Source organism: Garra rufa, chromosome 10, assembly GCF_049309525.1.
Source record: "Garra rufa chromosome 10, GarRuf1.0, whole genome shotgun sequence".
Classification (NCBI taxonomy): Eukaryota; Metazoa; Chordata; class Actinopteri; order Cypriniformes; family Cyprinidae; genus Garra; species Garra rufa.
The window spans coordinates 8,143,885-8,167,165 of NC_133370.1; the positions used below are offsets into that span (position 1 = coordinate 8,143,885).

At 33.9% G+C, this 23,281-nt stretch overlaps 1 protein-coding gene across 1 annotated transcript; it reads right to left on the reverse strand.

The window, feature by feature from the left end:
- Positions 1-679: 679 nt before the first annotated feature.
- On the reverse strand, positions 680-22,975 carry LOC141343728 (uncharacterized). The gene is made up of 8 exons (XM_073848361.1): positions 22,914-22,975; positions 21,649-21,830; positions 9,104-9,201; positions 8,906-8,995; positions 6,380-6,487; positions 6,035-6,217; positions 5,413-5,597; positions 680-2,709 (listed from the first exon to the last, which is right to left on the reverse strand). Exons 1-8 carry the CDS (start codon positions 22,973-22,975, stop codon positions 1,827-1,829), a joined length of 1,791 nt encoding a protein of 596 aa, XP_073704462.1. The 3' UTR covers positions 680-1,826.
- Between the last annotated feature and the right edge of the window lie 306 nt (positions 22,976-23,281).

Sequence of the window (23,281 nt, forward strand, 5' to 3'; positions counted from 1 at the left end):
ATATTAATCAATATTAAATTATTAATTCCAATTATCGATACTACACTTTCTATAGCCATTAAATATTGCCTAGTTACTTTTCACCCACCCCATAAATATAGATTTGTTTTTGACCAAAATTATTTAAAAATATATAATTTATGAATTAAAAAAATACATATATAATTTGACCAAAAATATTAAGTTCAATTATAATTTATAAATTAATAAAAGACTGACCTTCAGTTCATCCAAAAAAAAATAAAAAAAATAATAATAATAATATATATATATATGTATTTGTAGTACTTATTTTAATATTAAATATAAAAACATATTTAAAAAAATATACTTAATGACACAAAACTAAACAGACACATAGTACAGATACACATTGCTGAAACTGTAAGACACTGCAAGAAATATTTTAAATATTAATACATTATTCATATATATATATATATACACACACACACACACACACACACACACACATCACTAATTCCCTCATAAAGACTACTTCCTACACAATACTTAAGGTAAAACAAAATTAATTATATGATTTATTTTTTTACTGTAGTTTCATACAAAATAGAGACCAGTTGAAATCGAGAAAAAAATATTTATTTACAAAGCAAATGCATGTTTAAGCACTTTAAAAAAAAAAAATCTAAAATGCTACACACTAATACATTTTCACTGAGGAAATAATCTTTATTTGTCTGTACAGATATTTCCAGATTAATATCACATTCCAAATAAATCCAAAATCTGTACCTAAAAGAGAAAATAACATCTCAAAAATGTCTATGAACCTGAGTATTTGTTTCTGATTAAACAGTCTGAATATATCTAAAATAAAACTAGTTTTTTAGTTTGCATGTCCTGAGGAAAAGTGCTTTCAACATTAGCAAACAGTTCGTTTTAGGGAAATTTATAATTAGAAATTGAGGAAAAAATATTTAGAGCTTCTATAGAGCTTTTTTGTTGTAATCATAACTTGACAAATCACAATTCAACTTGCAAATATGGGTAGCTTTTGAATGCTAAAAAGTCTCTCAGTTTAAATCAAAGAGAGATTTTCTAATTTTTACAACACCAAAGTGATCTACAGAAGTGACAGAATTTTGTAGAGAACAAAAGGAAGAATATTAAAAAAACCTTGCAAGCACTGTAATTAAAGGAGTAGTTCAATATCAGAACAAAAATTTACAGATAATCTACTCACCCCCTTGTCATCCAAGATGTTCATGTCTTTCTTTCTTCAGTCGTAAAGAAATTATGTTTTTTGAGGAAAACATTTCAGGATTTCTCTCCATGTTATGGACTTCTATGGTGTCACTGAGCTTGAACTTCCAAAATGCAGCTTCAAAGGGCTCTAAGTCTAAACAATCCCAGCTAAGGAAGAAGGGTCTTATCTAGCGAAACGATCATTTTTTTTTTCTAAAAACATTTTTAATTTATTTACTTTTTAATCTCTGCACAGAGTACACACAGAGCTAGACAAGATGAGCATTTGAGGTTAAAAAGTATTTAAATTGTGATTTTTTTTTATAAAATAACCGATAACCGTTTTGCTAGATAAGACCCTTCTTTCCTCGGCTGTGATTGTTTAGAGCCATTTGAAGCTGCATTTAAACTGCATTTTGGAAGTTCAAACTCGGACACCAGAAGTCCATTATATGGAGAGAAATTCTGAAATGTTTTCCTCAATAAACATTTCTTTACGACTGAAGAAAGAAAGACATGAACATCTCGGATGACAAGAAGGTAAGTACATTATCTGTACATTTTTGTTTTGAAACTACTCCTTTAAAAAGCAATGTCAATGTGGTCACAGACAGAGCTTACTGCATGTAAACATATGGGTTTACTTTGTGTAGAACAGTGTTCATAGTGCAATTTGATGTTATATGTTGTTGCACATGCCCTTGACTTACATCACCACACCAAGGTGGAGAGTCGTGAGGTTCTTGCTTGATGGTGTGCAGCAGGTTATGTCTCCTAAACTCATAACCCAGCCGGATATCATGCTGCATGCAGCTTTTATGATCATTTGTAAACGCAGATCCGTCCTGACTGCTGATAGGAGCGTCAGAGTGATTCACGTCTTTGTTCAGGACGCACTTAAGAGGTCTGTTGACTCCTGCACACAGATACTTATGGTGTCCATTGATGGGAGGACCAATGACAGCTTTGCTTCTTTGATATGAAGCACAATAATCATAGTATTCAGCTTCGGTTTTCACCTGTGGATATTCAGGATGCCAAAGCGTCCCGTATGCATTACACCCGTTCTCAGAATCAGAGTCTTCTGTCTTAATGGCCGCTTCAGGAATCGTGTTAAAACATTCGTTCTGCATCATGTACCTTCTCTCAACCTTTCTGTTGACACAATAACTCTCCTCCTGAAGCTTCTGCAATTCCGTGTCGCACCCGATTCGTGATTTTACAAAATTGCTGTGCTTATGGAAGCTTCCAGGTAGGTAGTTTTCAATGGGTCCCGAGCGTAAGGCAACCGGACAGCGGGCATCCCAGGAAGGATCAACAGCCGGCAGTCGAGAAACACAGAAGTTGAGCGGCTCATCTTGTGTTTTGCAGCCCTCTACTCTGTATTTCCTGTCGGTCAGGGCTGAACATGGACCATCATGACAGGATGTGCTTGTCCAGTTAAGACGTAGCATGTCTTCACTGTCAACTGAGCCACGGGAAACTCGTTGCCGTTTTTCACTGAAGACGGTACAAGTTAAACAGATTAAAATACAATTTTGACTCACAAATTACATTTAGTCTGTCAGGGTACCATGTTTTTGGATACTACTATGATTGCGTGAATAATATAGTATATCAATATAGTAATCGTACAATCAAAAATCTTGGTTCTGTAAGATATTGAAATGTTTTTGCAAGAGGTCTCTTACACTCACCAAGGCCTTTTTTTGGAACAAAAATACAGTAAAAACTATGAAAGCCAGTTTCCGCCACTGAATAAAAATTTCAAAAAAAGTAATTGCAACTTTTTATCTCACAATTATGACTTTTTCATGCAATTGCGAGTTAACATTCTGCAATTCTGACTTTTTTTCTGAGAACTGTGAGATATAAACTTAGATTTCAAAACTTGAAGTTATAACTTTAACTTAAACTCATACTTTATAATATGCAATTCTAAGTCAGATTTGTGATAAACTCGCAATTTAGAGAACATAGTCCTTTTTTTCTCAATTGCAAATTTATACAAGTCAAATAGAAGTCAGAATTGTGAAAAAAAAAAAAACTAGCAAATGTAAGGGAAAGAAGTCATAACTGCAAGTTTATCTTGCAAGATGCAAACTAGCATTTCGGAGAAAATGTCTGAATTTGCAAGATACAAACTAGCATTTCGGAGAAAATGTCTGAATTTGAAAAAGAGAGAGTTTTTCTCGCAATTCTGATATTATTTGTTGCAATTGAGAAAAGGTCAGAACTGCTAAATATAAACTAGCATTTGTGAAAAAAGTTGCAAGTTTATCTCACAATTCTGACTGAATTTTTCGCAATTATGAGTTTATATCATGCAATTCTGAGATAAAAAGTCATAATTGGGAGTTTGTATTCTGTTGAAAAAAAGTCTGAATTGCAAGATACAAACTAGCATTTGCGAGAAAAAGTCAGAATTTCAAGTTTTTTCAGCAATTCTGACATTATTTCTCACAATTGTGAGTTTATATCATGCAATTCTGAGAAAAAGTCAGAACTGCGAGATACAAACTAGCATTTGTGAGAAAGAAGTCAGAACTGAGTTTATCTCACAATTCTGACCTTATTTCTGGCAATTTTGAGTTTATATCATGCAAGGAAACAGTTTGGGAGTTTGTATTCTGCTTAAAAAAAAGTCAGAATTAAAAGATACAAACTAGCATTTACAAGAAAACGTCAGAATTGCAAGTTTATTTTGCAATTCTGAGAAAATAAGTTAACTTTTTTTTTAATTCAGTGGTGGTAACAGGCTTCTATAAAAACAGTTATATTGTGAAATATTATTACAAAATAAAATAGCTGTTTTCTATTTAATTTTTTTAAATGTCATTTATTCCTGCATGTTAAAGCTTTTAAATGTAGGGCTGTCGCGATAACCGCAATATCGCAATACCGCGCTATTGACGTGCATAACCGCAGAGGAATGCAACAACCGCAGCAACCGCGATATTTGCCTGTTTTCTTTTTTTCCAAAGGTTTTGCCCTTCTCACTGAATGCCTGTGTGCTGAATATTAAATTAGTAATAAGTTAGTAATGATAACATAATGTGTTTATTATGAGGCTCAGTAGATATGCACTTAACAAGCCTAAACAGAGAATGAGAGAGAGATCGACTGAGCTTGTGCGATTACCTGCGTCTGTCTTTCAGATCGAGTCGGGAATGTATGTGAAACTAGCTTGTCATGTCCAAGGAAAGTGAAATCTGTCTTGTCATCGATGCTCTGCTGGTCAGCTGAGCCTTTAAAAGTGGCGATTAAAGTTAAAATGATTTCAACATCGTGTTTCATTACGTCTCTCTTTAAATAAATAAGAGTTTTTGAACGTGTAGTTGAATGAACGGTTTAAAGACTCACTCAAAGATAGTCTCTTGCCTCCAACTTGTGGAAGTGCACTGACTGACAGCTCGCCTAGAACACGCAGGTAAAATATTAACAGAAAAAGGCGTGCATCATCGAATCTGACTGGACAAGAGACTTTTTCTATCAGTATTTCACCTGCGTGTTCTAGGCGAAAGCCAGAAAGAAATGCAAATTTTAAAGAAAAATTTCTGGCTAGGTTTCTATGTAAGTACGGTTTACTTCACTTCATGTATCAACGTAATTTGGTTTCGGTTTACTGATTTCTGAATATGACCTTACATTGTAAAAGCCTACACACAATTAATTATATATATATATATATATATATGGCGGTAGCATATCGCACTACTGAGCCACTCAAAATTACCGCAAGGGAAATTCCTTTACCGCGACAGCCCTATTTAAATGTTTAAAAAAATTTCAGTATCTCCAGTCTGTCACATGATCCTTTAGAAATCATTCTAATATGCTGATTTGCTGTTCTAACATTTCCTATTATCAGTGTTGAAAGCAGTTGTCCAAATACATACATGTTTTTTCAATTTTCTTTGAAGAATAGAAAGCTCAAAAAACAGCATTTACTTTAAACAGAAATTTTTATATAATTATTCTTTACTGTCATTTTCAGTCAATTTAATGCATGCTTGCTGAACAAAGATGTAAGTATAGCTTTAATTCAAATAAGTTTTATGTTGATCTTGTCATTTAAACTGCATTTTGCCTGCAAAAATCTAACTGCCTACATTAATTGTGCTAAAAACTTCCCAAAAGTGTAATTTTCAATTTCATAATTCTATGCAAAAATGCAGAGAAATAGACAGGATTAATGTGTACCTGCTTCCAGACCTTTTGTGCTTGCTCATCATCATCATACTCTTCATCTTGAGCTCCACAACAGAGGGCAGGACTAGAGGAACAGCCACACAGAACAGAGCAAACTGAGGTGGCAGCAGAGCTCCAGAGTCCGTCTTCCTCCTTTGACCCTGGAGGAACTTCAGACTGCCCTGAAATTGCATGTTCTACAGGAGACAAGAGCAAATCCTAATTAAAGAATCTCAACCTTAAAAGGAAAGTTCTCCCAAAAATGAAAATTCCATCATTATTAATCACCCTCATGTCATTTCAAACCCATAAGACCTCCATTCTTCTATGGAACACACATTAAGTTATTTTAATGAAATCCTAGAGCTTTCTGACCCTGCATAGATGGCAACATTATGGTTGAACCACTGATGTCACATTGACTATTTTAACAATGTCCTTACTACCTTTCTGGGCCTTGAACATGTCAGTTGTCAGGGTCAGAAAGCTCTCGGATTTCATTAAAAATATCTTGATTAGTGTTCAAAAGTTGAACAAAGTCTTGGAATGACACGAGGGTGAGTAATTAATGACAGAATTTTTGGGTGAACTTTCCCTTTAATTAAACAATAATTTGAGTGATTTCATGACTGACCAGAAAGCCGGAGGTGCTGTCCAGCAGGCAGCGGACTCGAGCAACGAAGCACCGTGTGAGGAACGGAGACAGTTCAGGAGAAACGCCGTCAGGCTCTTCAGCACTATACAGATGACCCATCACAACATCCTCATCTACTAGAGCACACACAAACACAAGACAGTCTAGAAACCGATGACTCACCTGTCTAATAACAGATGCATGCATCTTTTCCATGCAATCATAATGACTGGAGCTTATAAGCTTCAAAACACATGCAAAAGCAAGTATGTGCAATATATTCCCAGGATTCTAAATCAAATGCACTGTGCTCTATAGGGTTAAGGGTAATTACAGTATACACACACCAGTGTCTTGCTGGCCAGGGTTCATCGCCCAATGGAGCTGCCTGTGAAACTCCTGTCGCTCCTCCACATGGATATAATCAAAGACCTTCTGATGCATCACATCCGTCTGCAAAAAAAGATAACACACACCAAGACAAAACCAGAACGTGTTTATTGCAGAAGCGCTCTTGCATCAGTGTTTTGCGTTTATCTGCAGTGACCTCCTCACAGTTATATGGGCTACAAACTACTCTGAAGTCTAATTCAGTTTCACGTCAAACCACATTAGAAACATTATTCATCAAAATTTCATTGTGGAACCTCTTCTGTCACTTTAACTGCTGTTAAAATCTTTTTCAAAGGCTTTTTATGTTGCAAGGTTCCTGGCAGATAGTCGAATTAGTTCATAATTCATGCAATTATTGTTGTGTGTTTGCTTTGGTTACTATTAATAATCATTTAGATGTCAGATTCGTGGCAGAGAGCAGTGTATCACTAAGAGCCGAAATATTAATAGCTGTTATGCTTGTAACATCCCGTGTTTGAGTTCAACTTAGGTCATGTCCTGTTCCCCATCTCTCTATTCAGTTTTAAAATATTAATTTAATTATAAAATAAATAATTTAAAATAAAGAGTAAAATATAAAAAAGAAAAAGTAATTCTTTTAAATAAAATTGAATTAAATATATACAATTAGAATGTAAAATAAAAAAATAAAAATAAATCTTCTAACTGCTTTCCTTTGGTCAGTGTTCTCATGTATAATGTATGCTTGAACCCACAAATCCCTTTTCACAGCCCCATGTGTTTGTTGCGTGACACCAGGGCTGCGTGCATGCGGACAGAAGTGTCTCAACACTAAAGAACAACAAAACAAAAGCCTGAAATACCAGCCCACATGACCATACCCGCTGTTCGTAAACAACAAACGCTGCCTAAAACATTCAACCTTTCCTTTATTTTCCAGTGTGGGACTTTAGCCACACTTTCATGACTAACACACCCCTGTGTCGTCTTAATTTCCAATCAAAATTTCCTTCTTGGAGGAGATGGTTTGTTTGCAGAGGAAGCCAGACTCTTTGAAGGCTGTGAGAAAGTCTTAAATTAACCGAGGGGTGAAAAGACTAACTATTTTTACACATTATGCTGGAAGAGGCCTTTAACACGACATACTTCTGTGGTTTCCAGTCAACCACAGATGGCGTGGGTACTTCTCATATAACCACAAATGATTGTTGTTTAGATTTCTCTGATGAGACGGCACTTTTATTTGAGAACTGTTTAAAAAGGTAAAATTGGTCACATATTGGATTTATATATTATTTTGTTTGGATTGTCACGCATGAAAGCTAAATACACAAACTACTACAATAACTACAGTGCAGTGAAATACCACCCTCTCTCTCTCTATACAGCTGAAGTCAAAAGTTTACATACACCTTGCAGAATCTGCAAAATGCAAAGGCATCATACAAAATTCATGTTATTTTTTATTTAGTACTGAACTGAATAAGATATTTCACATAAAAGACGTTTACATATAGTCCACAAGAGAAAATAATAGTTGAATTTATAAAAATGATCCAGTTCAAAAGTTTACATACACTTGATTCTTAATACTGTGTTGTTATCTGAATTGTTCATCAGTCCCTTGTTTGTTCAATAGTTAAACTGCCCGCTGAGGACAAATGATTGACTTATAGGCAACTATAAGTCTATAGGAAGGTTCAAACACTCACTGATGCTCCAGAAGGAAAAACGATGCATTAAGAGCGTGGGGGTGAAAACTTCTTGAATTTGAAAATCAGAGTAAATTTAACGTATTTTGTCATCTGGGGAACATTTAAGTATCTTTTGTAGCTTCTGAAAAGCAGTACTAAATAAAAATATCAAAAAATATATATGATATTTAGGCAAAAAAAAAAAAAAAAAACATACATTCATTCTGTTTAAAAGTTTTCACCCTCTGGCTCTTAATGTATTGAGTTTCTTTCTGGAGCATCAGCATTTTGACCTTCTGTAATAGTTGCATATGAGTCCCTCAGTTGTCCTCAGTGTAAAAAGATGCATCTCAAAATCATAGTCATTGTTGGAAAAGATTCAAATATACAAAACCAAAGAATTTGTGGGACCTGAAGTATTTTTCTGAAGAACAACAGGCATTTTAACTGTTGAGGACAAACAAGGAACACACAAACTATCACTAAACAATAAACACAGCTGTGGAGCATTCACGTAACAATACAGTATTAAGAATCAAGTGTATGCAAACTTTAAAAGGGGTTCATTTTTATATCTTATAAAAACTATTATTTTCTCTTGGGGACTATACGTAAATGTCTTTAATGTGAAATATCTTAATCAGGTCAGTACTAAAAAAACAACAACACGCATTTTGTATGATCCCTCTTATTTTGCAGATTCTGCAAGATGTATGTAAACTTTTGACTCATTAAATGTGAGCATTTGAACAAGTTATGGGATGTTATACACTTCATTATTCATGTTTTATTTGTAGAATATTGGAGCTCATTTGAGGGTTACCTGATGAAATCCAAGGTAGTCAACGATGGTGCATGATGCATAGAAAATAAAACCATCGGAGCTCACGATCAGTGCAAATCCAGGGAGAGACTACAAGATATAAAATGTGTCAATAGTCATGTCACTAAAATGGTATGTGCAAAAATATTTTTTTATACATATAATATCATTTTAAACTTATAATTTTAAAGCAGTCACCTTTAGGAGATGATCACTCTCCATGACACGGGGCAGGATCTCTTTCTTGTGCTCCGAGGTTGAGGTATCACAGCTGCGATTTTCTTTCTCTTGCACTGCTGTGAGAAAGATAAAAACAGATATACATGGATATAAACTAAACTTGTACATGTAAGAGTGTCACAGCAAACAAATTCTTTAGGAATGACCAGAATTTCTCCATCTGATAGCAAGACAACATTCACTTAGAGTTTTTCTCAATTGCTTAAACACATTTCTTGGAATTATGCCTTTTATTTGCCCTTTTTTTATAAACTCAATTCCTCAAACATCCTATATTCAGGTCAAAATGAAGCTCTCCACTTAAAACATCTCAATCTTGCTGAACCAAACCTTGCTCTCAGACATGTCACACACACACACACACACACACACACACACACACACACACACACACACACACACACACACACACACACACAGGTTTACATGTTTTATGGGGACATAGGCGTAATGGTTTTTATACTGTACAAACCGTATTTTCTATCGCCCTAACCCTACCCTACACCTAAACCTAGCCCTCACAGGAGATTGTGCAAACTTTTACTTCCTCAAAAAAACTCATTGTGCATGATTTATAAGCCTGTTTCCTCATGGGGACCTGAGAAATGTCCCCACAAGGTCAAAATTTACTGGTATTCCTATCCTTGTGGGGACATTTGGTCCCCACAACGTGATGAATACCAGTACACACACACACACACACACACACACACACACACGATCAATTCAAAACAATACTACAAATACTAAAAATGGTAGTAAGTGTTTCCTGTGGTAAAGAAAGCCCACTGTCAGAATTTGTAACTCTTGTGTTGTCCTCTATATATGCTTTCCAAATGAAGGTTCATAAGATGTACCTTTTGAGCTATTTCAGAGAACTGCGTTATCTTTGGTTGATCTCATTAGTGAAAGTCAAGATTCACTTGAACAATTCTTGGCAAATGTACAAAAATTCTAGAATGTAATAGAAATGTGTAGAAAATATGCTTCACAGCTTATGACAACTAGAAAGAAAGAAAGAAAGAAAGAAAGAAATGAAAGAAAGAAACGAAAGAAAGAAAGAAAAGAAAGAAACGAAAGAAAGAAAGAAACAAAAGAAAGAAACAAAAGAAAGAAAGATGGGTGTGCTTTTTACAAAATGGCATTATGGTTTTGAAATTTTAGTTCAAAAGCCTGGTTATAGTGTTTTCGCAATTGAGAAATGCTGTAATCCGAATTTTGCTGCACCCTTTTATTTTTAACAGAAATGACGCATTTATGCCTCATACATCAAGAGAACCAAGACAACTGCAACTTCATAAGAGCAAAACCTGCTGATCACCCTTCTTCATTAAGCATCTGCTTTTAGTCAATCCATTTCAGATGTACTTTCCCAATTTCACGACTGGTTGAGAATGACTGCAAAGCATTGTATGAAACGAGACAGCCCAAGTGCTCTTCATTAGCCGTGCTAATCTAAAAAGATCAAGATAAAAATCATTCAAAATAATTCACATTTTTGGTCTTCTTCAGTTAATTTTGCGGGAACTTCAATGCCTAACATCAAAGCGAAGGAGATAACCACAAACAGACAGAGCAGATTTATTCAGTGGTGTTTATACATCTCAAATATATCAAGCATATAATCTGGATTTAAACCAGATTTGTTTTCTTACAAGCAGCCATTTTAAATTGACATAAGCACATGCATTCTTGCATCATTTTAAGCTGTTGCTCTCAAGAGAGGTTTCTCTGACCACTGTAGAGTTAAATATGTCATCAACATAATATTAAAAATATACCAACGATAAAGACTTTTGGTCTGCTAAACTGTCTCTCCATATATGTCTGATTATCGGCCAAACCTATGTATTTTATCATTTTATTATTATTGCTCAATAACATGAGGGAAACCATCATCTCTCTCTAAAGACTCGTTCTCCATATTTTCCCAAATCAGCAGGTGGATGTGCTACTTTTCACAAAATGTCTGTTCACAAGCAGCCATTTCACCGCAGAGTTGTTTTGATGAGGGGATGGAAATAAAAAACAGATCTGCTCTTGACAATTGAGGTTAGATTTACGAGCAGATGTGTGTTTGTACGCAGTGACTCAACGGACTCACTCTCTCTTTTTCCCTGTACTTTGTACCTCGTTCAATGTCTTTGAAACAAAAATCTCAACAAGTACAAGCAAAGAACACGAAAAGGCATAATTCACCCAAAAATTATTTAATTAGCCTCATTACCCTAACCCACAACATTAGACCCCATTGACTTTTTACTGAACAAATCCAAATGGCTTAACTTTTGAGTATTAATTAGATTGTACACAAATAATTCAACACAATTTTGATCTTTTTGGATTAATACTCTTGAAAAGTGATGTATTGTGCAGATCACGTCTGAAGTTAATTATTTTCTTATTCTCAAGTCAAACTGAGCTGTAAACAATAATACCAAGTTTAGAAATGTCCAAAAAAATCAATCAAATCAAAGCAATGATGACAAGCGTTATAAAAAATGAAACAATCACTCAAAACTTTATAAATCCAACAATATAGCATATTTTAGTACAAAAAGTGCACTGAAAGTGTGCAAAAACGTGCAACAGATTCAGAAATACTATGAAAGTGAACTTGAGATAAGTGTTTAAGAAGTCATTCTATGAAAATCAGTTCCAGACCTGCCCTTGTGAAGATTCTTGATACAATACCTCTGACATTGATATGCAATTTGTGAAATTAAGTACCATCAAGAAGTACAATATCTCAGGCCCATCACATATGCAAAAGAAACACGCATGGACAATTCATAAAATTCATACTTTTGGTTTATTCCCTTCTAAAACATAATGCACACATACCCACACACACACATCCAACAAGTCAAAGAGAAAATCATCAATTCCTGATAAACTGACACTATGTATCACAAAAAAATTAGAAGTCACTTAATATAACATATGTGACCACAGAACCAGTCATATGAGTAATTTTTTTTAAATTGAGATTTATACATCATCTGAAAGCTAAATAAACAAGCTTTTCATTGAGGTATGGTTTGTTAAGAAAGGACAATATTTGGAACTATTTGAAAATCTGGAATCTGATTGTGCAAAAAAGTCAAAATACAGGGAAAATCCCTTTAAAGTTGTTCAAAGGAAGTTCTTAGCAATGCATATTACTAACCAGAAATTCAGTTTTGATATATTTACGGTACGAAATTGACAAAAAAAACTTCATGGAACATGAACTTTAGGATACTTAATATCCTAATGATTTTGGCATAAAACAAATATTAATAATTTTGACCCATGTATTTTTGGCTATTGCTACAAATATACCCATATGCCATTCCATAGCTCAAAGTCATGACTTTTTTTATGCTTATGCAGGAATTTATTCGGCAAATGTGTGTCCATCTACTATTATTCGCATCAACCCTTTATCGCACAAGTCAAAACACCTCAAGCGAAGAAAAAAAAAACTTTTTTGTAAAATAAGGCATTTTAGTTTTTTTCAAAATGTAGCCTGTATCTGATGCAATATATCAAAATGTGCATTAAAAAACATGGTAATAGAAACATAGCTACTCTCACACACACAAACTAATCTATACTTCATTTTTCCTTCCTCCATGTTTTCTTCCTTTCTTAATGACTTTTTTTATTCAGAAATATAAAAGAAAACATAAAACGAATTCACTCAGAAAGTTGCCCTCCTGTCATATACATATAAATATGTAATAGACATTCATTGCTGCTGTGTAAGGAATGTACTCGGAAGCATTCAGTTACATACAATTACTTCACCCATTATGTTTGTGTGTGCTGAAGGTAGAATAGCAGATACAAGAAAAGAGGAGGAAGCCGTAGTAGACTAATTTAAAATGCTGGTCTCCTACACACTGATGGACAGATTATTAGATCATTTTCACTGGCGTCCCTCTGAGGTCCAGCTCTGGTGAACCACAGTCACGCAAACCCAGTTTTACTGCAGGCTCTTAAAGGGCCAGAGCTTGCTTTAAGAACAAATGAAAACTGGCCAACCTAAGAGACTGACTTGGAGCAAGACTTTTGTTCTTTCATGTCTTTTATGCTTCCCAATGCTGTGTTTATTTGACAGTAATCACAATAACATTGTGGAACATTATATTTTATTAGAATATAAACAATTTGTATTTAAATATACTTTAAAATGTAATTTATTCTTGTGACGTAAAGCTAATTTTCAGACTTTTACAAAGTCGTACTGCAAAATTTTGGGTGGGTGGATGGATGTATGGTTGGTCAGTCTCTTAGTCTGGCCAGTTATTTGTGTTTAAAGGAAGCTCTGGCCCTTTAAGAGCCTGCAGCAAATCTGGGTTTGCATGACATTGATGTATAGTTTGTTTGGATATTTGGCTGAGCTACAACTATTTGAAAATCTGGAATCTTAGAATGCAAAAAAATCTAAATATTGAGAAAATCACCCTAAAGTTGTCCAAATGAAGATCTAACAAAAATTAAGTTTTGATAATGATAGTAAATGTACAAAATATCTTTATGGAATTGATCTTTATTAAATTCATCATTTTGACCCATACAATGTATTTTTTGGCTATTGCTACAAATACTAAAGACTAAGTTTTGTGGTCCAGCGTCACAAACAATCACATGACACAAACATAACAGACCACTGCACATCCGCATGTGCTCCAAGGGCAGATTATTCACATCACTAGCACTAATGACAGCGGCTTTCCAACTCGGGTTAACCTCGCCGAAGAGGGGTCAACATGTGCGTTTTGTGTTTTGGCTCTGGTATGAGAAAACCTGAGTTTAAAAACATTGTTCACATGAGATCATGCATCAGTCTGCTGGCACACGGCTCTGTTTGAGGCATTAATCTTGTTTTACATGACTGTTATTATAAATTCTGTTTTATTGAGCATTGCATATTGATTTAAAAACTTTTCCCAGGAATGCTTCGCAATCCCTAAATGGCATATATAATGAATAAAGCACAAAGAATTGAAAAACGTCATTTATTTAGTGACTAATAGTCGGGCTCCAAGTTGCGTAAAAGGCATGAAAAACAAACGTTTAAAAGAAAGAGGGGAATGAATGTGTTGCATGGAGAAAATCAAGAATTTGCACAAGAACTCACTATGTCAGGCGAACATTATTACAGTTGTCACGCAACAGAACACTCCTTTATGATGTATCTGGGTCATTTTACTAGTCGTTTGCACGACATCGTGTGCAAAGGAACTGCCAACAAACACGGAGCCCATAAATGTTCTTACTGGAGGTTTTGATGTCGACAATAAATATCTCAGCTCTTTAGAAGCAATTTAGCATGCTGCGCTTTGCATTTTGGTGCTAACAAAGAGCTGTTTGAATGGTCAGGGTGACAATACATAATACTAGCTTTATATGGGAACATATGCGTAGAATCTAGTGTAGAAACAATTTCATTCAGAAATGACTTGAAAATTTTAGAATGAATTTTGAAGTAGAAAGACTGAAATCTTTTTTGCACAACAAAGATCAAATATGTATTTATCTGAGATCAGGGAATTCTCATGCAAGGGAGGGGGAAAATCCTCTGTCCCATGCTAAAACAGATGTTTGGAGACTCACGCACATGCATGATGCTGGACGCTTGGATCATTTATCAGCGACTAGCACACATTCTTGCATGATGAAAACAAACAGAGGAATGTTTCCAGGACAGAGACGCGAGATGGAATTTTCCTGATTTGCACGCAAGAAGAATTTGCCAAGGAGGGTCTGGCGGCTGCCAAGCGTCTGCACAATTGCGAGTTCATTGGGGGGAAATTTTTACATGATACTGGATGCTTAGTGTGGAAAAGCACCAGAGCCAACATCATTCCCTGTCTGCAGCGAAAGACCAATTCATCATTATTATTAAATTCCTGCTTTATTAAAATGACACCTCTTTTCAGGATTTCCCAAATGTCACGAACAATGTTTTAAACTGTTCAGTTTTGCCTATAAAGTCAGAGATATTAAAAATGAACTCAAACATGTCTTAAATTCTTCCAAAAATGAATTATCTGATCCATGTTATACAACTGTCAGTGGATTTTTTTTTTAAAAAGGAAGTTGATACTTTTATTCAGGGATGCATACAATTTGCTGAAAGTGAGACTAAAGATGTTCATGGTGTTACAAAGTTTTTCTCTCAAATAAACACTGTTCTTTTGAACATTCCATTCACCAGAGAAATGAAAAACAAACACATTTTTCACAAAACTAAACTACCAGTCAAAAGTTTTTGAACAGCATAATTATGTTTTTTTAAAGAATTCTCTTCTGTAAACCAAGTGCAAAAACAATAATATTGTGAAATATTTTTACTATTTAAAATAACTGCTTTCTATTTGAATATTTTTAAAAATGTAATTTATTCCTGTGATCAAAGCTGAATTTTCAGCATCATTACTCCAGTCTTCAGTGATATGCTTTTCAAGAAACATTTTTATTATTATTAACATTTAAAATGGTTATATTTTTAAACTATTCTTTGATTAATAGAAAGATCCAAAGATCAGCATTTCTCTGTAATATTATACACTATACCATTCAAAAGCTCGGAGTCATTATTTTTTAGGGAAAGAAATTATAGAAATGAATACTTTTATTTAGCAAAGATGTTTTAAAATAATTAAAAGTGAGGATAAAAACATTTATAATGTTACAAATGATTTCTATTTCAGATAAATGCTGTTTTTCTGAAAGAAAAAATATTTTTAACATAATAACAACAATAAATGTTTTTGGAGCAGCAAAACAGAATATTAAAACGATTTCTAAAGGACCATGTGAAGCATTGAAATCACAGGAATAAATTACATTTTAAATTATATATTTAAATAAACAGTTATTTTAAACAGTAAAAATATTTTAAAATTTTACTGTTTTTGCTGTACTTTGGATCAAATAAATACAGGCTTGGTGAGCAGAAGAGACTTCTATAAAAAAAAAAAACATTAAAAATCTTACAGTGCAAAAACTTTTGACTGGTAGTGTATGAAGCAGCAAAACTGTTGTCAACACTGATAATAATAAGAAATGTTTCTTGAGCAAGAAACAAGCATATTAGAATGATTTTTGAAGGATCATGTGACACTGAAGACTGGAGTAATGATGCTGAAAATTCAGCCTTAAATACATTTAAATGAAAAATGGTTATTTTAAATTGTAATAAAATTTTACAATATTACTGTTATACTGCATTTAATCAAATAAATGCAGCCATGGTGAGCATAACTATTACGTTAATTAATTTATTAGATAATATATCAAATAAAATAAAACTATTATCCTAAACTGACCCCAGATTTTTATAACTGTAGCATAAATGTCAATTTTATAGCTCTAGTCAGTCATGTCCAAAAACATCTTAAACTTTCAAAAACTCTCATGAGCTATGAAAGAAAAAAAATCCTATTGTAGGGCTGCACGATTAATCGCACGATGTTGCGAGGCGCATTTAGTCAATGAAGCCAGTACTTTGATTAGTAGTAAATCTCCATCACGTGCGTTCAGCACGCGCGTTCAGCGTTCGGCAATTAATACACAGAGGCGTAAATCACTGACAAGCTACGCCAAATCGCACTCAAAATCGCATTCGATTTGGCGTAGCTTGTCAGTGATTTACGTCTGTGTATTAATTGCCGCTCCAGCTGAACGCACGTGATGGAGATTTACTACTAATTAAAGTACCGGCTTCATTGACTAGACGCGCCTCACAACATCGTGCGATTAATCGTGCAGCCCAATCCTATTGTATTAAAAAATACAAACATTAAAACACTTATTGAACTTAATTACTCAATTATCTGAAAAAAATTCCAAAGATCAAAGAAAAAAATCCTTTCTTCATCCTTGAAAAAGCTGCAGATTTTGGAACTTACTTTGGTCTATTACTGGAAAAACTGTACATGTTAAAAGCATTCAATCAAGTGGTTATTAAATGGCCACTAAAAGTGTATTGCGTATGGTCTGAACAGAAGCACCAAAGCTGATCTGCATCTTCCCCCTCTTAGTGCTTTCCTCAGGACGGGGACTTTGCCAGGCTGCAGTCACGCAAACGCTCCCCAGGAGCCAGTGGAGCATTCATTACCCATAATCCCCTTCTCTTCAACATCCCACACACACTCACTCTCTCTGGATCTCAATTACTCCCTGATGTGCAGTTTAAGCTGTTATTCACACTCTGCAACTAACTCTCCAAGTACATTAGCATTTCCTAAAGGAAACAACAGTGCTTAATATGTTGATTTGAGTAAGCTCAGGTTTTAGATGAAATGCTGCTTGATTAAACACTATCCTAGTCATGACACTCAGCATGCATCGTACACTGTAAGAAAAAAAAAAAGAAGAAATGTAGGCAGAAAATTACAAATGTTTCTATAAAGTTTCTGGAAAAGGCCTTCATATTAACATGGTACTTCAGGTTGTATTTGTACACATGTATTACAACAAATAATTCAGCCTGTATCATCTATGAAGTGCATAGGCAGCTATTTATACAAAATAAATAACTAAATAATAAAAATGCTATTTTTGAAAAACATTTATACTCTAAAAACTATAAAGGTATAATTCAAACTAAAAATTTAAATGTATGTTTCAAACTATAATTACACACTTTCCTTCACACTTCACTTTGAAAGTCAAACCGTCTGTAGCACAAACTGTGTTATACACTGAAGTATAACACTTAAGGTAGCGGTTTGTTTAAATTACTAATCTCATTTAAGAGCAATAATAATGATGTTTGCATGAGCAAGCACTAAAGGAGCAATACTTTCATTCATTCTGAAAGGAAATATAGAAAAGTTTGCGAGGTTAGTTTATATCCTCCACATCCCGAGAGGCCCGGAAATGTGCTGGAATTCACCTGACCGTGTGACAATCACGATTTGATTATAATTATATGAAACAAGCCTCTAAAAATGGTGTTGGGCCAACAAAGGCTTTCACAGGGTTTCCCGCTGTGTTTTAAGACTTGTGGTGAAGAACTAAAACACAGTGTGGCTGGATCAGACACAGCTTCAGTCATGCACAAGCCATCTGCACAAGACAGGCACAGGCTGAGAACAGAGAAATTAGGAGAATTAGCTACTTATGCAAACGTAAATTCATAAACAACATTCAAGTGATAGTTTGCCCAGAAATTATAATTCTGATTGTCTGAAATTACCAGTCTGAAACAAATTATTTAACAACAATCTTCAAAGTATCTTATTTTAAGTACTTTATTTATAACTACTCCTATTGCCTTAAAAATATAGCTAATGTACAGTTAAATATACTGATAAGCATTCACAGTAAACTAAAAGATCTTTAATGTAATTTCTATTAAAACTTATGTCATATAATTAAATGTACACTACCAGTCAAAAAATTTTGAACAGTAAGATTAGTAATGTTTTGTAAAGAATTTTCTTCTGCTCACCAAGCCTGCATTTATTTGATCCATAAAAAGCAAAAGCAGTAATTTTGTGAAATATTTTTACCATTTGCAATTACTGATTTCTATTTTACAAAGTAATTTATTCCTGTGACCAATGCAAAGTTTTCAGCATCATTACTACAGTCTTCAGTGTCAAATGGTCCTTCAGAAATCATTCTAATATGCTGATTTGCTGTTCAAGAAACATTTTTATTTTCGTAAATATTCAAAACAATTGAGTACTTTTTTTTTAGGATTCTTTGATGGATAGAGAGATCCAAAGATCAGCATTTATCTGAAATAAAAAGCTTTTCTTCTGAACTTTCTCATCATCAAAAAAATCCCTGAAAACATTTCTACCGATATCAACTTAATAATAATAACAATAAATGTTTTCTAGCAGCAAATCGGAATATTAGAATGATGTCTAGAGGATCATGTGACTGGAGTAATGATGCTAAAAATTCAGCTTTGAAATCACAGGAATAAATTGCATTTTAAAATATATTTAAATAGAAAACAGTTTTTTTAAATAGTAAAAATATTTCATACATTTTGCTGTATTTTGGATCAAATAAATGTAGGCTTGGTGAGCAGAAGAGACTTTATAAAAAAAAAAAAAAAAAAAAAAAAAAAAAAACACTTTAAAATATTTTTAAAAACTTCACAGTAAAGATAAATTAACCACGACCACAATTACAATTATTAAAATGCCTTTTACTTGCTGGAATTGGAGTTTTGTGCATTTTAAATATATTTAATAACTTCAATTAACACACTACAGTTGAAATTAGAATAAAGTATTTTATGTGCATGATTATGTCAGTCCACACATCCAAATAAGTGTTTATAAAGCATGCCAAAACTTGTGACATTTTAAAGTTAAAATTTTAGACATTTAAAGAATGTTGGTAACCAAAAAGTTGATGGTTCCTAATGACTCTTTGATTACGCTTTATGTACAGAAGAAAAAAATTAATACAGGTTTGGAATAACCTAAAGGGTAATTATATATTGGTAATAATAATATAGGTAAATAAAGGGTAAGTAATGACAGAAACGTAATTTCTGGCTTTTTTTATTTCATTAATATTGTATTATCTGCAAGTAGGTTTTTTAAAAATATTCTACAAGTGCACTTTCAACACACTGAAGTGCACTTTATCACATTTTTTCAAAATATCTCCTTTCGTGTTCCACGGCAGAAAATTCGATTGTTGACATACAGGTAAGAGAGCTTTGGTCTTAGACAAATTTGTTGAGAAATGTGACCCTGGACCACAAAACCAGTCATAAGGTTAAATTTTACAAAACTGAGATGTATACATCATATGAAAGCTCAATAAATAAGCTTTCTATTGATGTATGGTTTGTTAGGATAGGACAATATTTGGCCGAGATACATCTATTTGAACATCTGGAATCTGAGGGTGCAAAAAAATCAAAATACTGAGAAAATCACCTTTAAAGTTGTCCAAATTAAGTTCTTAACAATGCATATTACTAATCAAAATTTACATTTTGATATGTTTACAGTAGGAATTTTACAAAAAAATCTTCATGGAACATGATCTTTACTTAATTTCCTAATGATTTTTGGCATAAAAGAAAAATCAATAATTTTGACCCATACTATGTATTTTTGGATATTGCTACAAATATACCCCAGCGACTTAAGACTGGTTTTGTGGTCCAGGGTCACAAATATGAGTTCATATCGAGATCTCCAAGTTGAATCTCCTTGCTTTTACTTTCCTACAGGCAAAAACTCAAAAAGAAAGTGTTGAATAAATGAGGTTCTGGTAAATGACACTTATGTCATAAATTTATTTTAATTATTAGCATAAGTTTTTTAATCTACCAGTATTACAAAGTGAATTCTTAATTCCATGTAAAAATGAAAACCTTTCCATGAAAGCCTTTTTGATGACATTCCAAACCTGACATAAACATACTTTTAGATTGTCATGGCCTTGTCTATAATTTATGGCTTGAAAGGTGACAGAAAATGAGATCAGACCGGAAACGCGAATGGCCTTGAAAAGATGAATATATTAAAATCGTGATGTTTGAACATAATACATGCATCAATCTCATACGAACTGAAAGATCAAGGTTGACACAAACTGAGATCCGTGACGGTTCAAGTTCTTCAGGGTCGATCATGCATTATAAATGACAGTATTCATGACAGTTATGAATTCCCTGAGTGTGAAATCTACCCAAAATCTCAAATACACAAACCTGTGCAAAGAAACCTGGAAGCAATAAATAAATAAAATCTGATTTTAAATTATGAATAGCATGGCAATCCAGTCTCAAAAAAGCTTTCCCAACACGACGCTAGGCAGTGGACACAAAGCTTTCCTTCCTTTTTAGTTGCTTTTATTACTCTCCATTACTTTGTTATGAGTTCAGTTACATTTGAGAGATGCCCACCTGCCAGCACACAGCCCAAATACTGCCAGCTCTCCACAAAACAACTCAACACTGATCCGTTTGGACACTGTCACAACAAACAGCATGTGAGTGCAAGAGGGCAATCTCTACATTACATTAAGCTACACATGGACCTGTCCTTACATGGCCTCTCCTGAAATAAATCCTACTATTCTACATAGAAGAACTGCATGTGTATTTACCATGTTCGGCCACAAACTACAATAAAATCTTTTTTAAAGTGAGCTAATTTATTTTTAAAGTTGCACTGCTTTGTATTATAAATAATTTAACATGCTAAAAATTTTAAAAGAACATGTGGGAGAAAAAAAATCATGAGAGGGAAATGTTTTCCATAAACTTTTGCCAATTATAGTTATATATACTCCATATAAAAATGAAAATGCGACAGTGTATGTACTAAATGTACTAAAAAATGTACTAAATGTACTAAAAAACAAAAACAAAACATGAGTAAAAGTGTACAAGAGACAAATTCAATTTTAGGATATGCTTGAGTGAAACACAAAGATGTGTTGTTTGAGTCATCATTTTTGGCAAGCAATGTATTATACAGTCTTAGCAAGGAAATTTGCCTGGAAATATTCCTTCTTACCTTGAAAGAAGCTCTTTACCCGCAGGAAACTGACGCTGAGCCTCAGCACTGAGAGCTTGTCCAGTTTAGAGACGACATCCGCACTGAAGGGCAGCAGACTCGCCAATCGGTCCAGTTCTGCATTCAGACGCTCACGATGACGCTTAGATGGGTTTGATTTCTGACCCGTTTTCTCTGGTTTCCTGAAAATACAAACTATAATTTAATCACACTTTAAATCTGTGTGGCATCCAAAGGACTGAATGGCATAAAAAACATGATTGCATAAAATATTATCATTAATGACTCTTCTCTTTGTGTTTAATTGTATTAACACCGCCAATAAAACAGTCATGGCAATTAAAAAAAAACTTGAAATGAATGTAACAACATAGTAATGACAATAGAAGTAAACTATTATTAATCTAACAACAATAGTAATATACATACAGTGTTGGCCAAAATTATTAGAACACTAGTATTTTCACCAGCTGCTATAAATGGTTTTAAGACAATTATTATCTTTTCCTGTAGCGTGTCAGTAGGAAATATCATTAATTGCCATTAATTGTAATAATCAAGTGATATTTTTGTTTGCACAAGGAGTCTAATCTCATCATCATCTAGTCTGTCTGGAATAACAAAGAAACTGAACAAGCTGAGACAGACTAAATCCAGAAGAACTGTGGCAAGGTCTCTAAGATGCTTCAAGAAACATACTTGCAAGGCTACAGTACTGTTAAAAGTCTGTGTAAAAATGCTGTAAAATGAGGATTCTGTCATAAATATCTTCTATTAACTAAATTAAATCATTTGGTGTGACCATCATTTGCGTTTAAAGCAGCTTTTGCCCTTGGTGCACTTGTGCATAGTTTTTCAGGCAGCTTTGCAGGTCGGTTTCTTGAAGCATCTTGGAGACATTGCCACAGTTCTTCTGGATTTAGACTCCTTTTGTTGTTTCATGTCATTCCAGACAGACTGCATGATGAGGAGATCAGATCTCAGTGTGGAGTACTCGCTGTTGACTACTTGTGCAAACAAAAATCTTACTGTTTTATTCCAATTAATGGCAAAATTAATGTTTGGAAATCTAAACTGATAGTTCATACAGACACTACAGCAAAAGATAGAAATAACTGACCTAAAACAATTTTAGCTGGTGAAAATACTAGTGTTCTAATAATTTTGGCCACAACTTTATTATCGTTAATGATTTCTCTCATTGTTTTTGTTATTTGTATTGATTTGTCAAAACAGCCATGCTAACAAACTGATAAATACTCAACTGTTTCTGGACGGGTTTTCTCCTTTTCCTTCCAGCATACAGACAGTCTCCAGGTGGAATCATTGTTTACTTCTCCAAATTGTTAGCTCAACACTTAAAATGCGCTTTTTAGTTCCTGGCAAACAGTATTGGACATGTGGAAACACCAGAAGGAAACAGAATAAGGAGGTGTGGAAGTGTAAAAACAAACAGAGACGCAATAAAACACAATATAAACATTTTAAAGTATCGCCTCAAGTTCTGACAGTTATCAAATACTGAACATACAAGAAATCAAACTCACCAAAATCCACATTCAGCTGATAATAACGGTTGAAGTGACTTAGAATAATTCTTTGAAACGTAGTCGAATCATCCTGAGTGTCAATA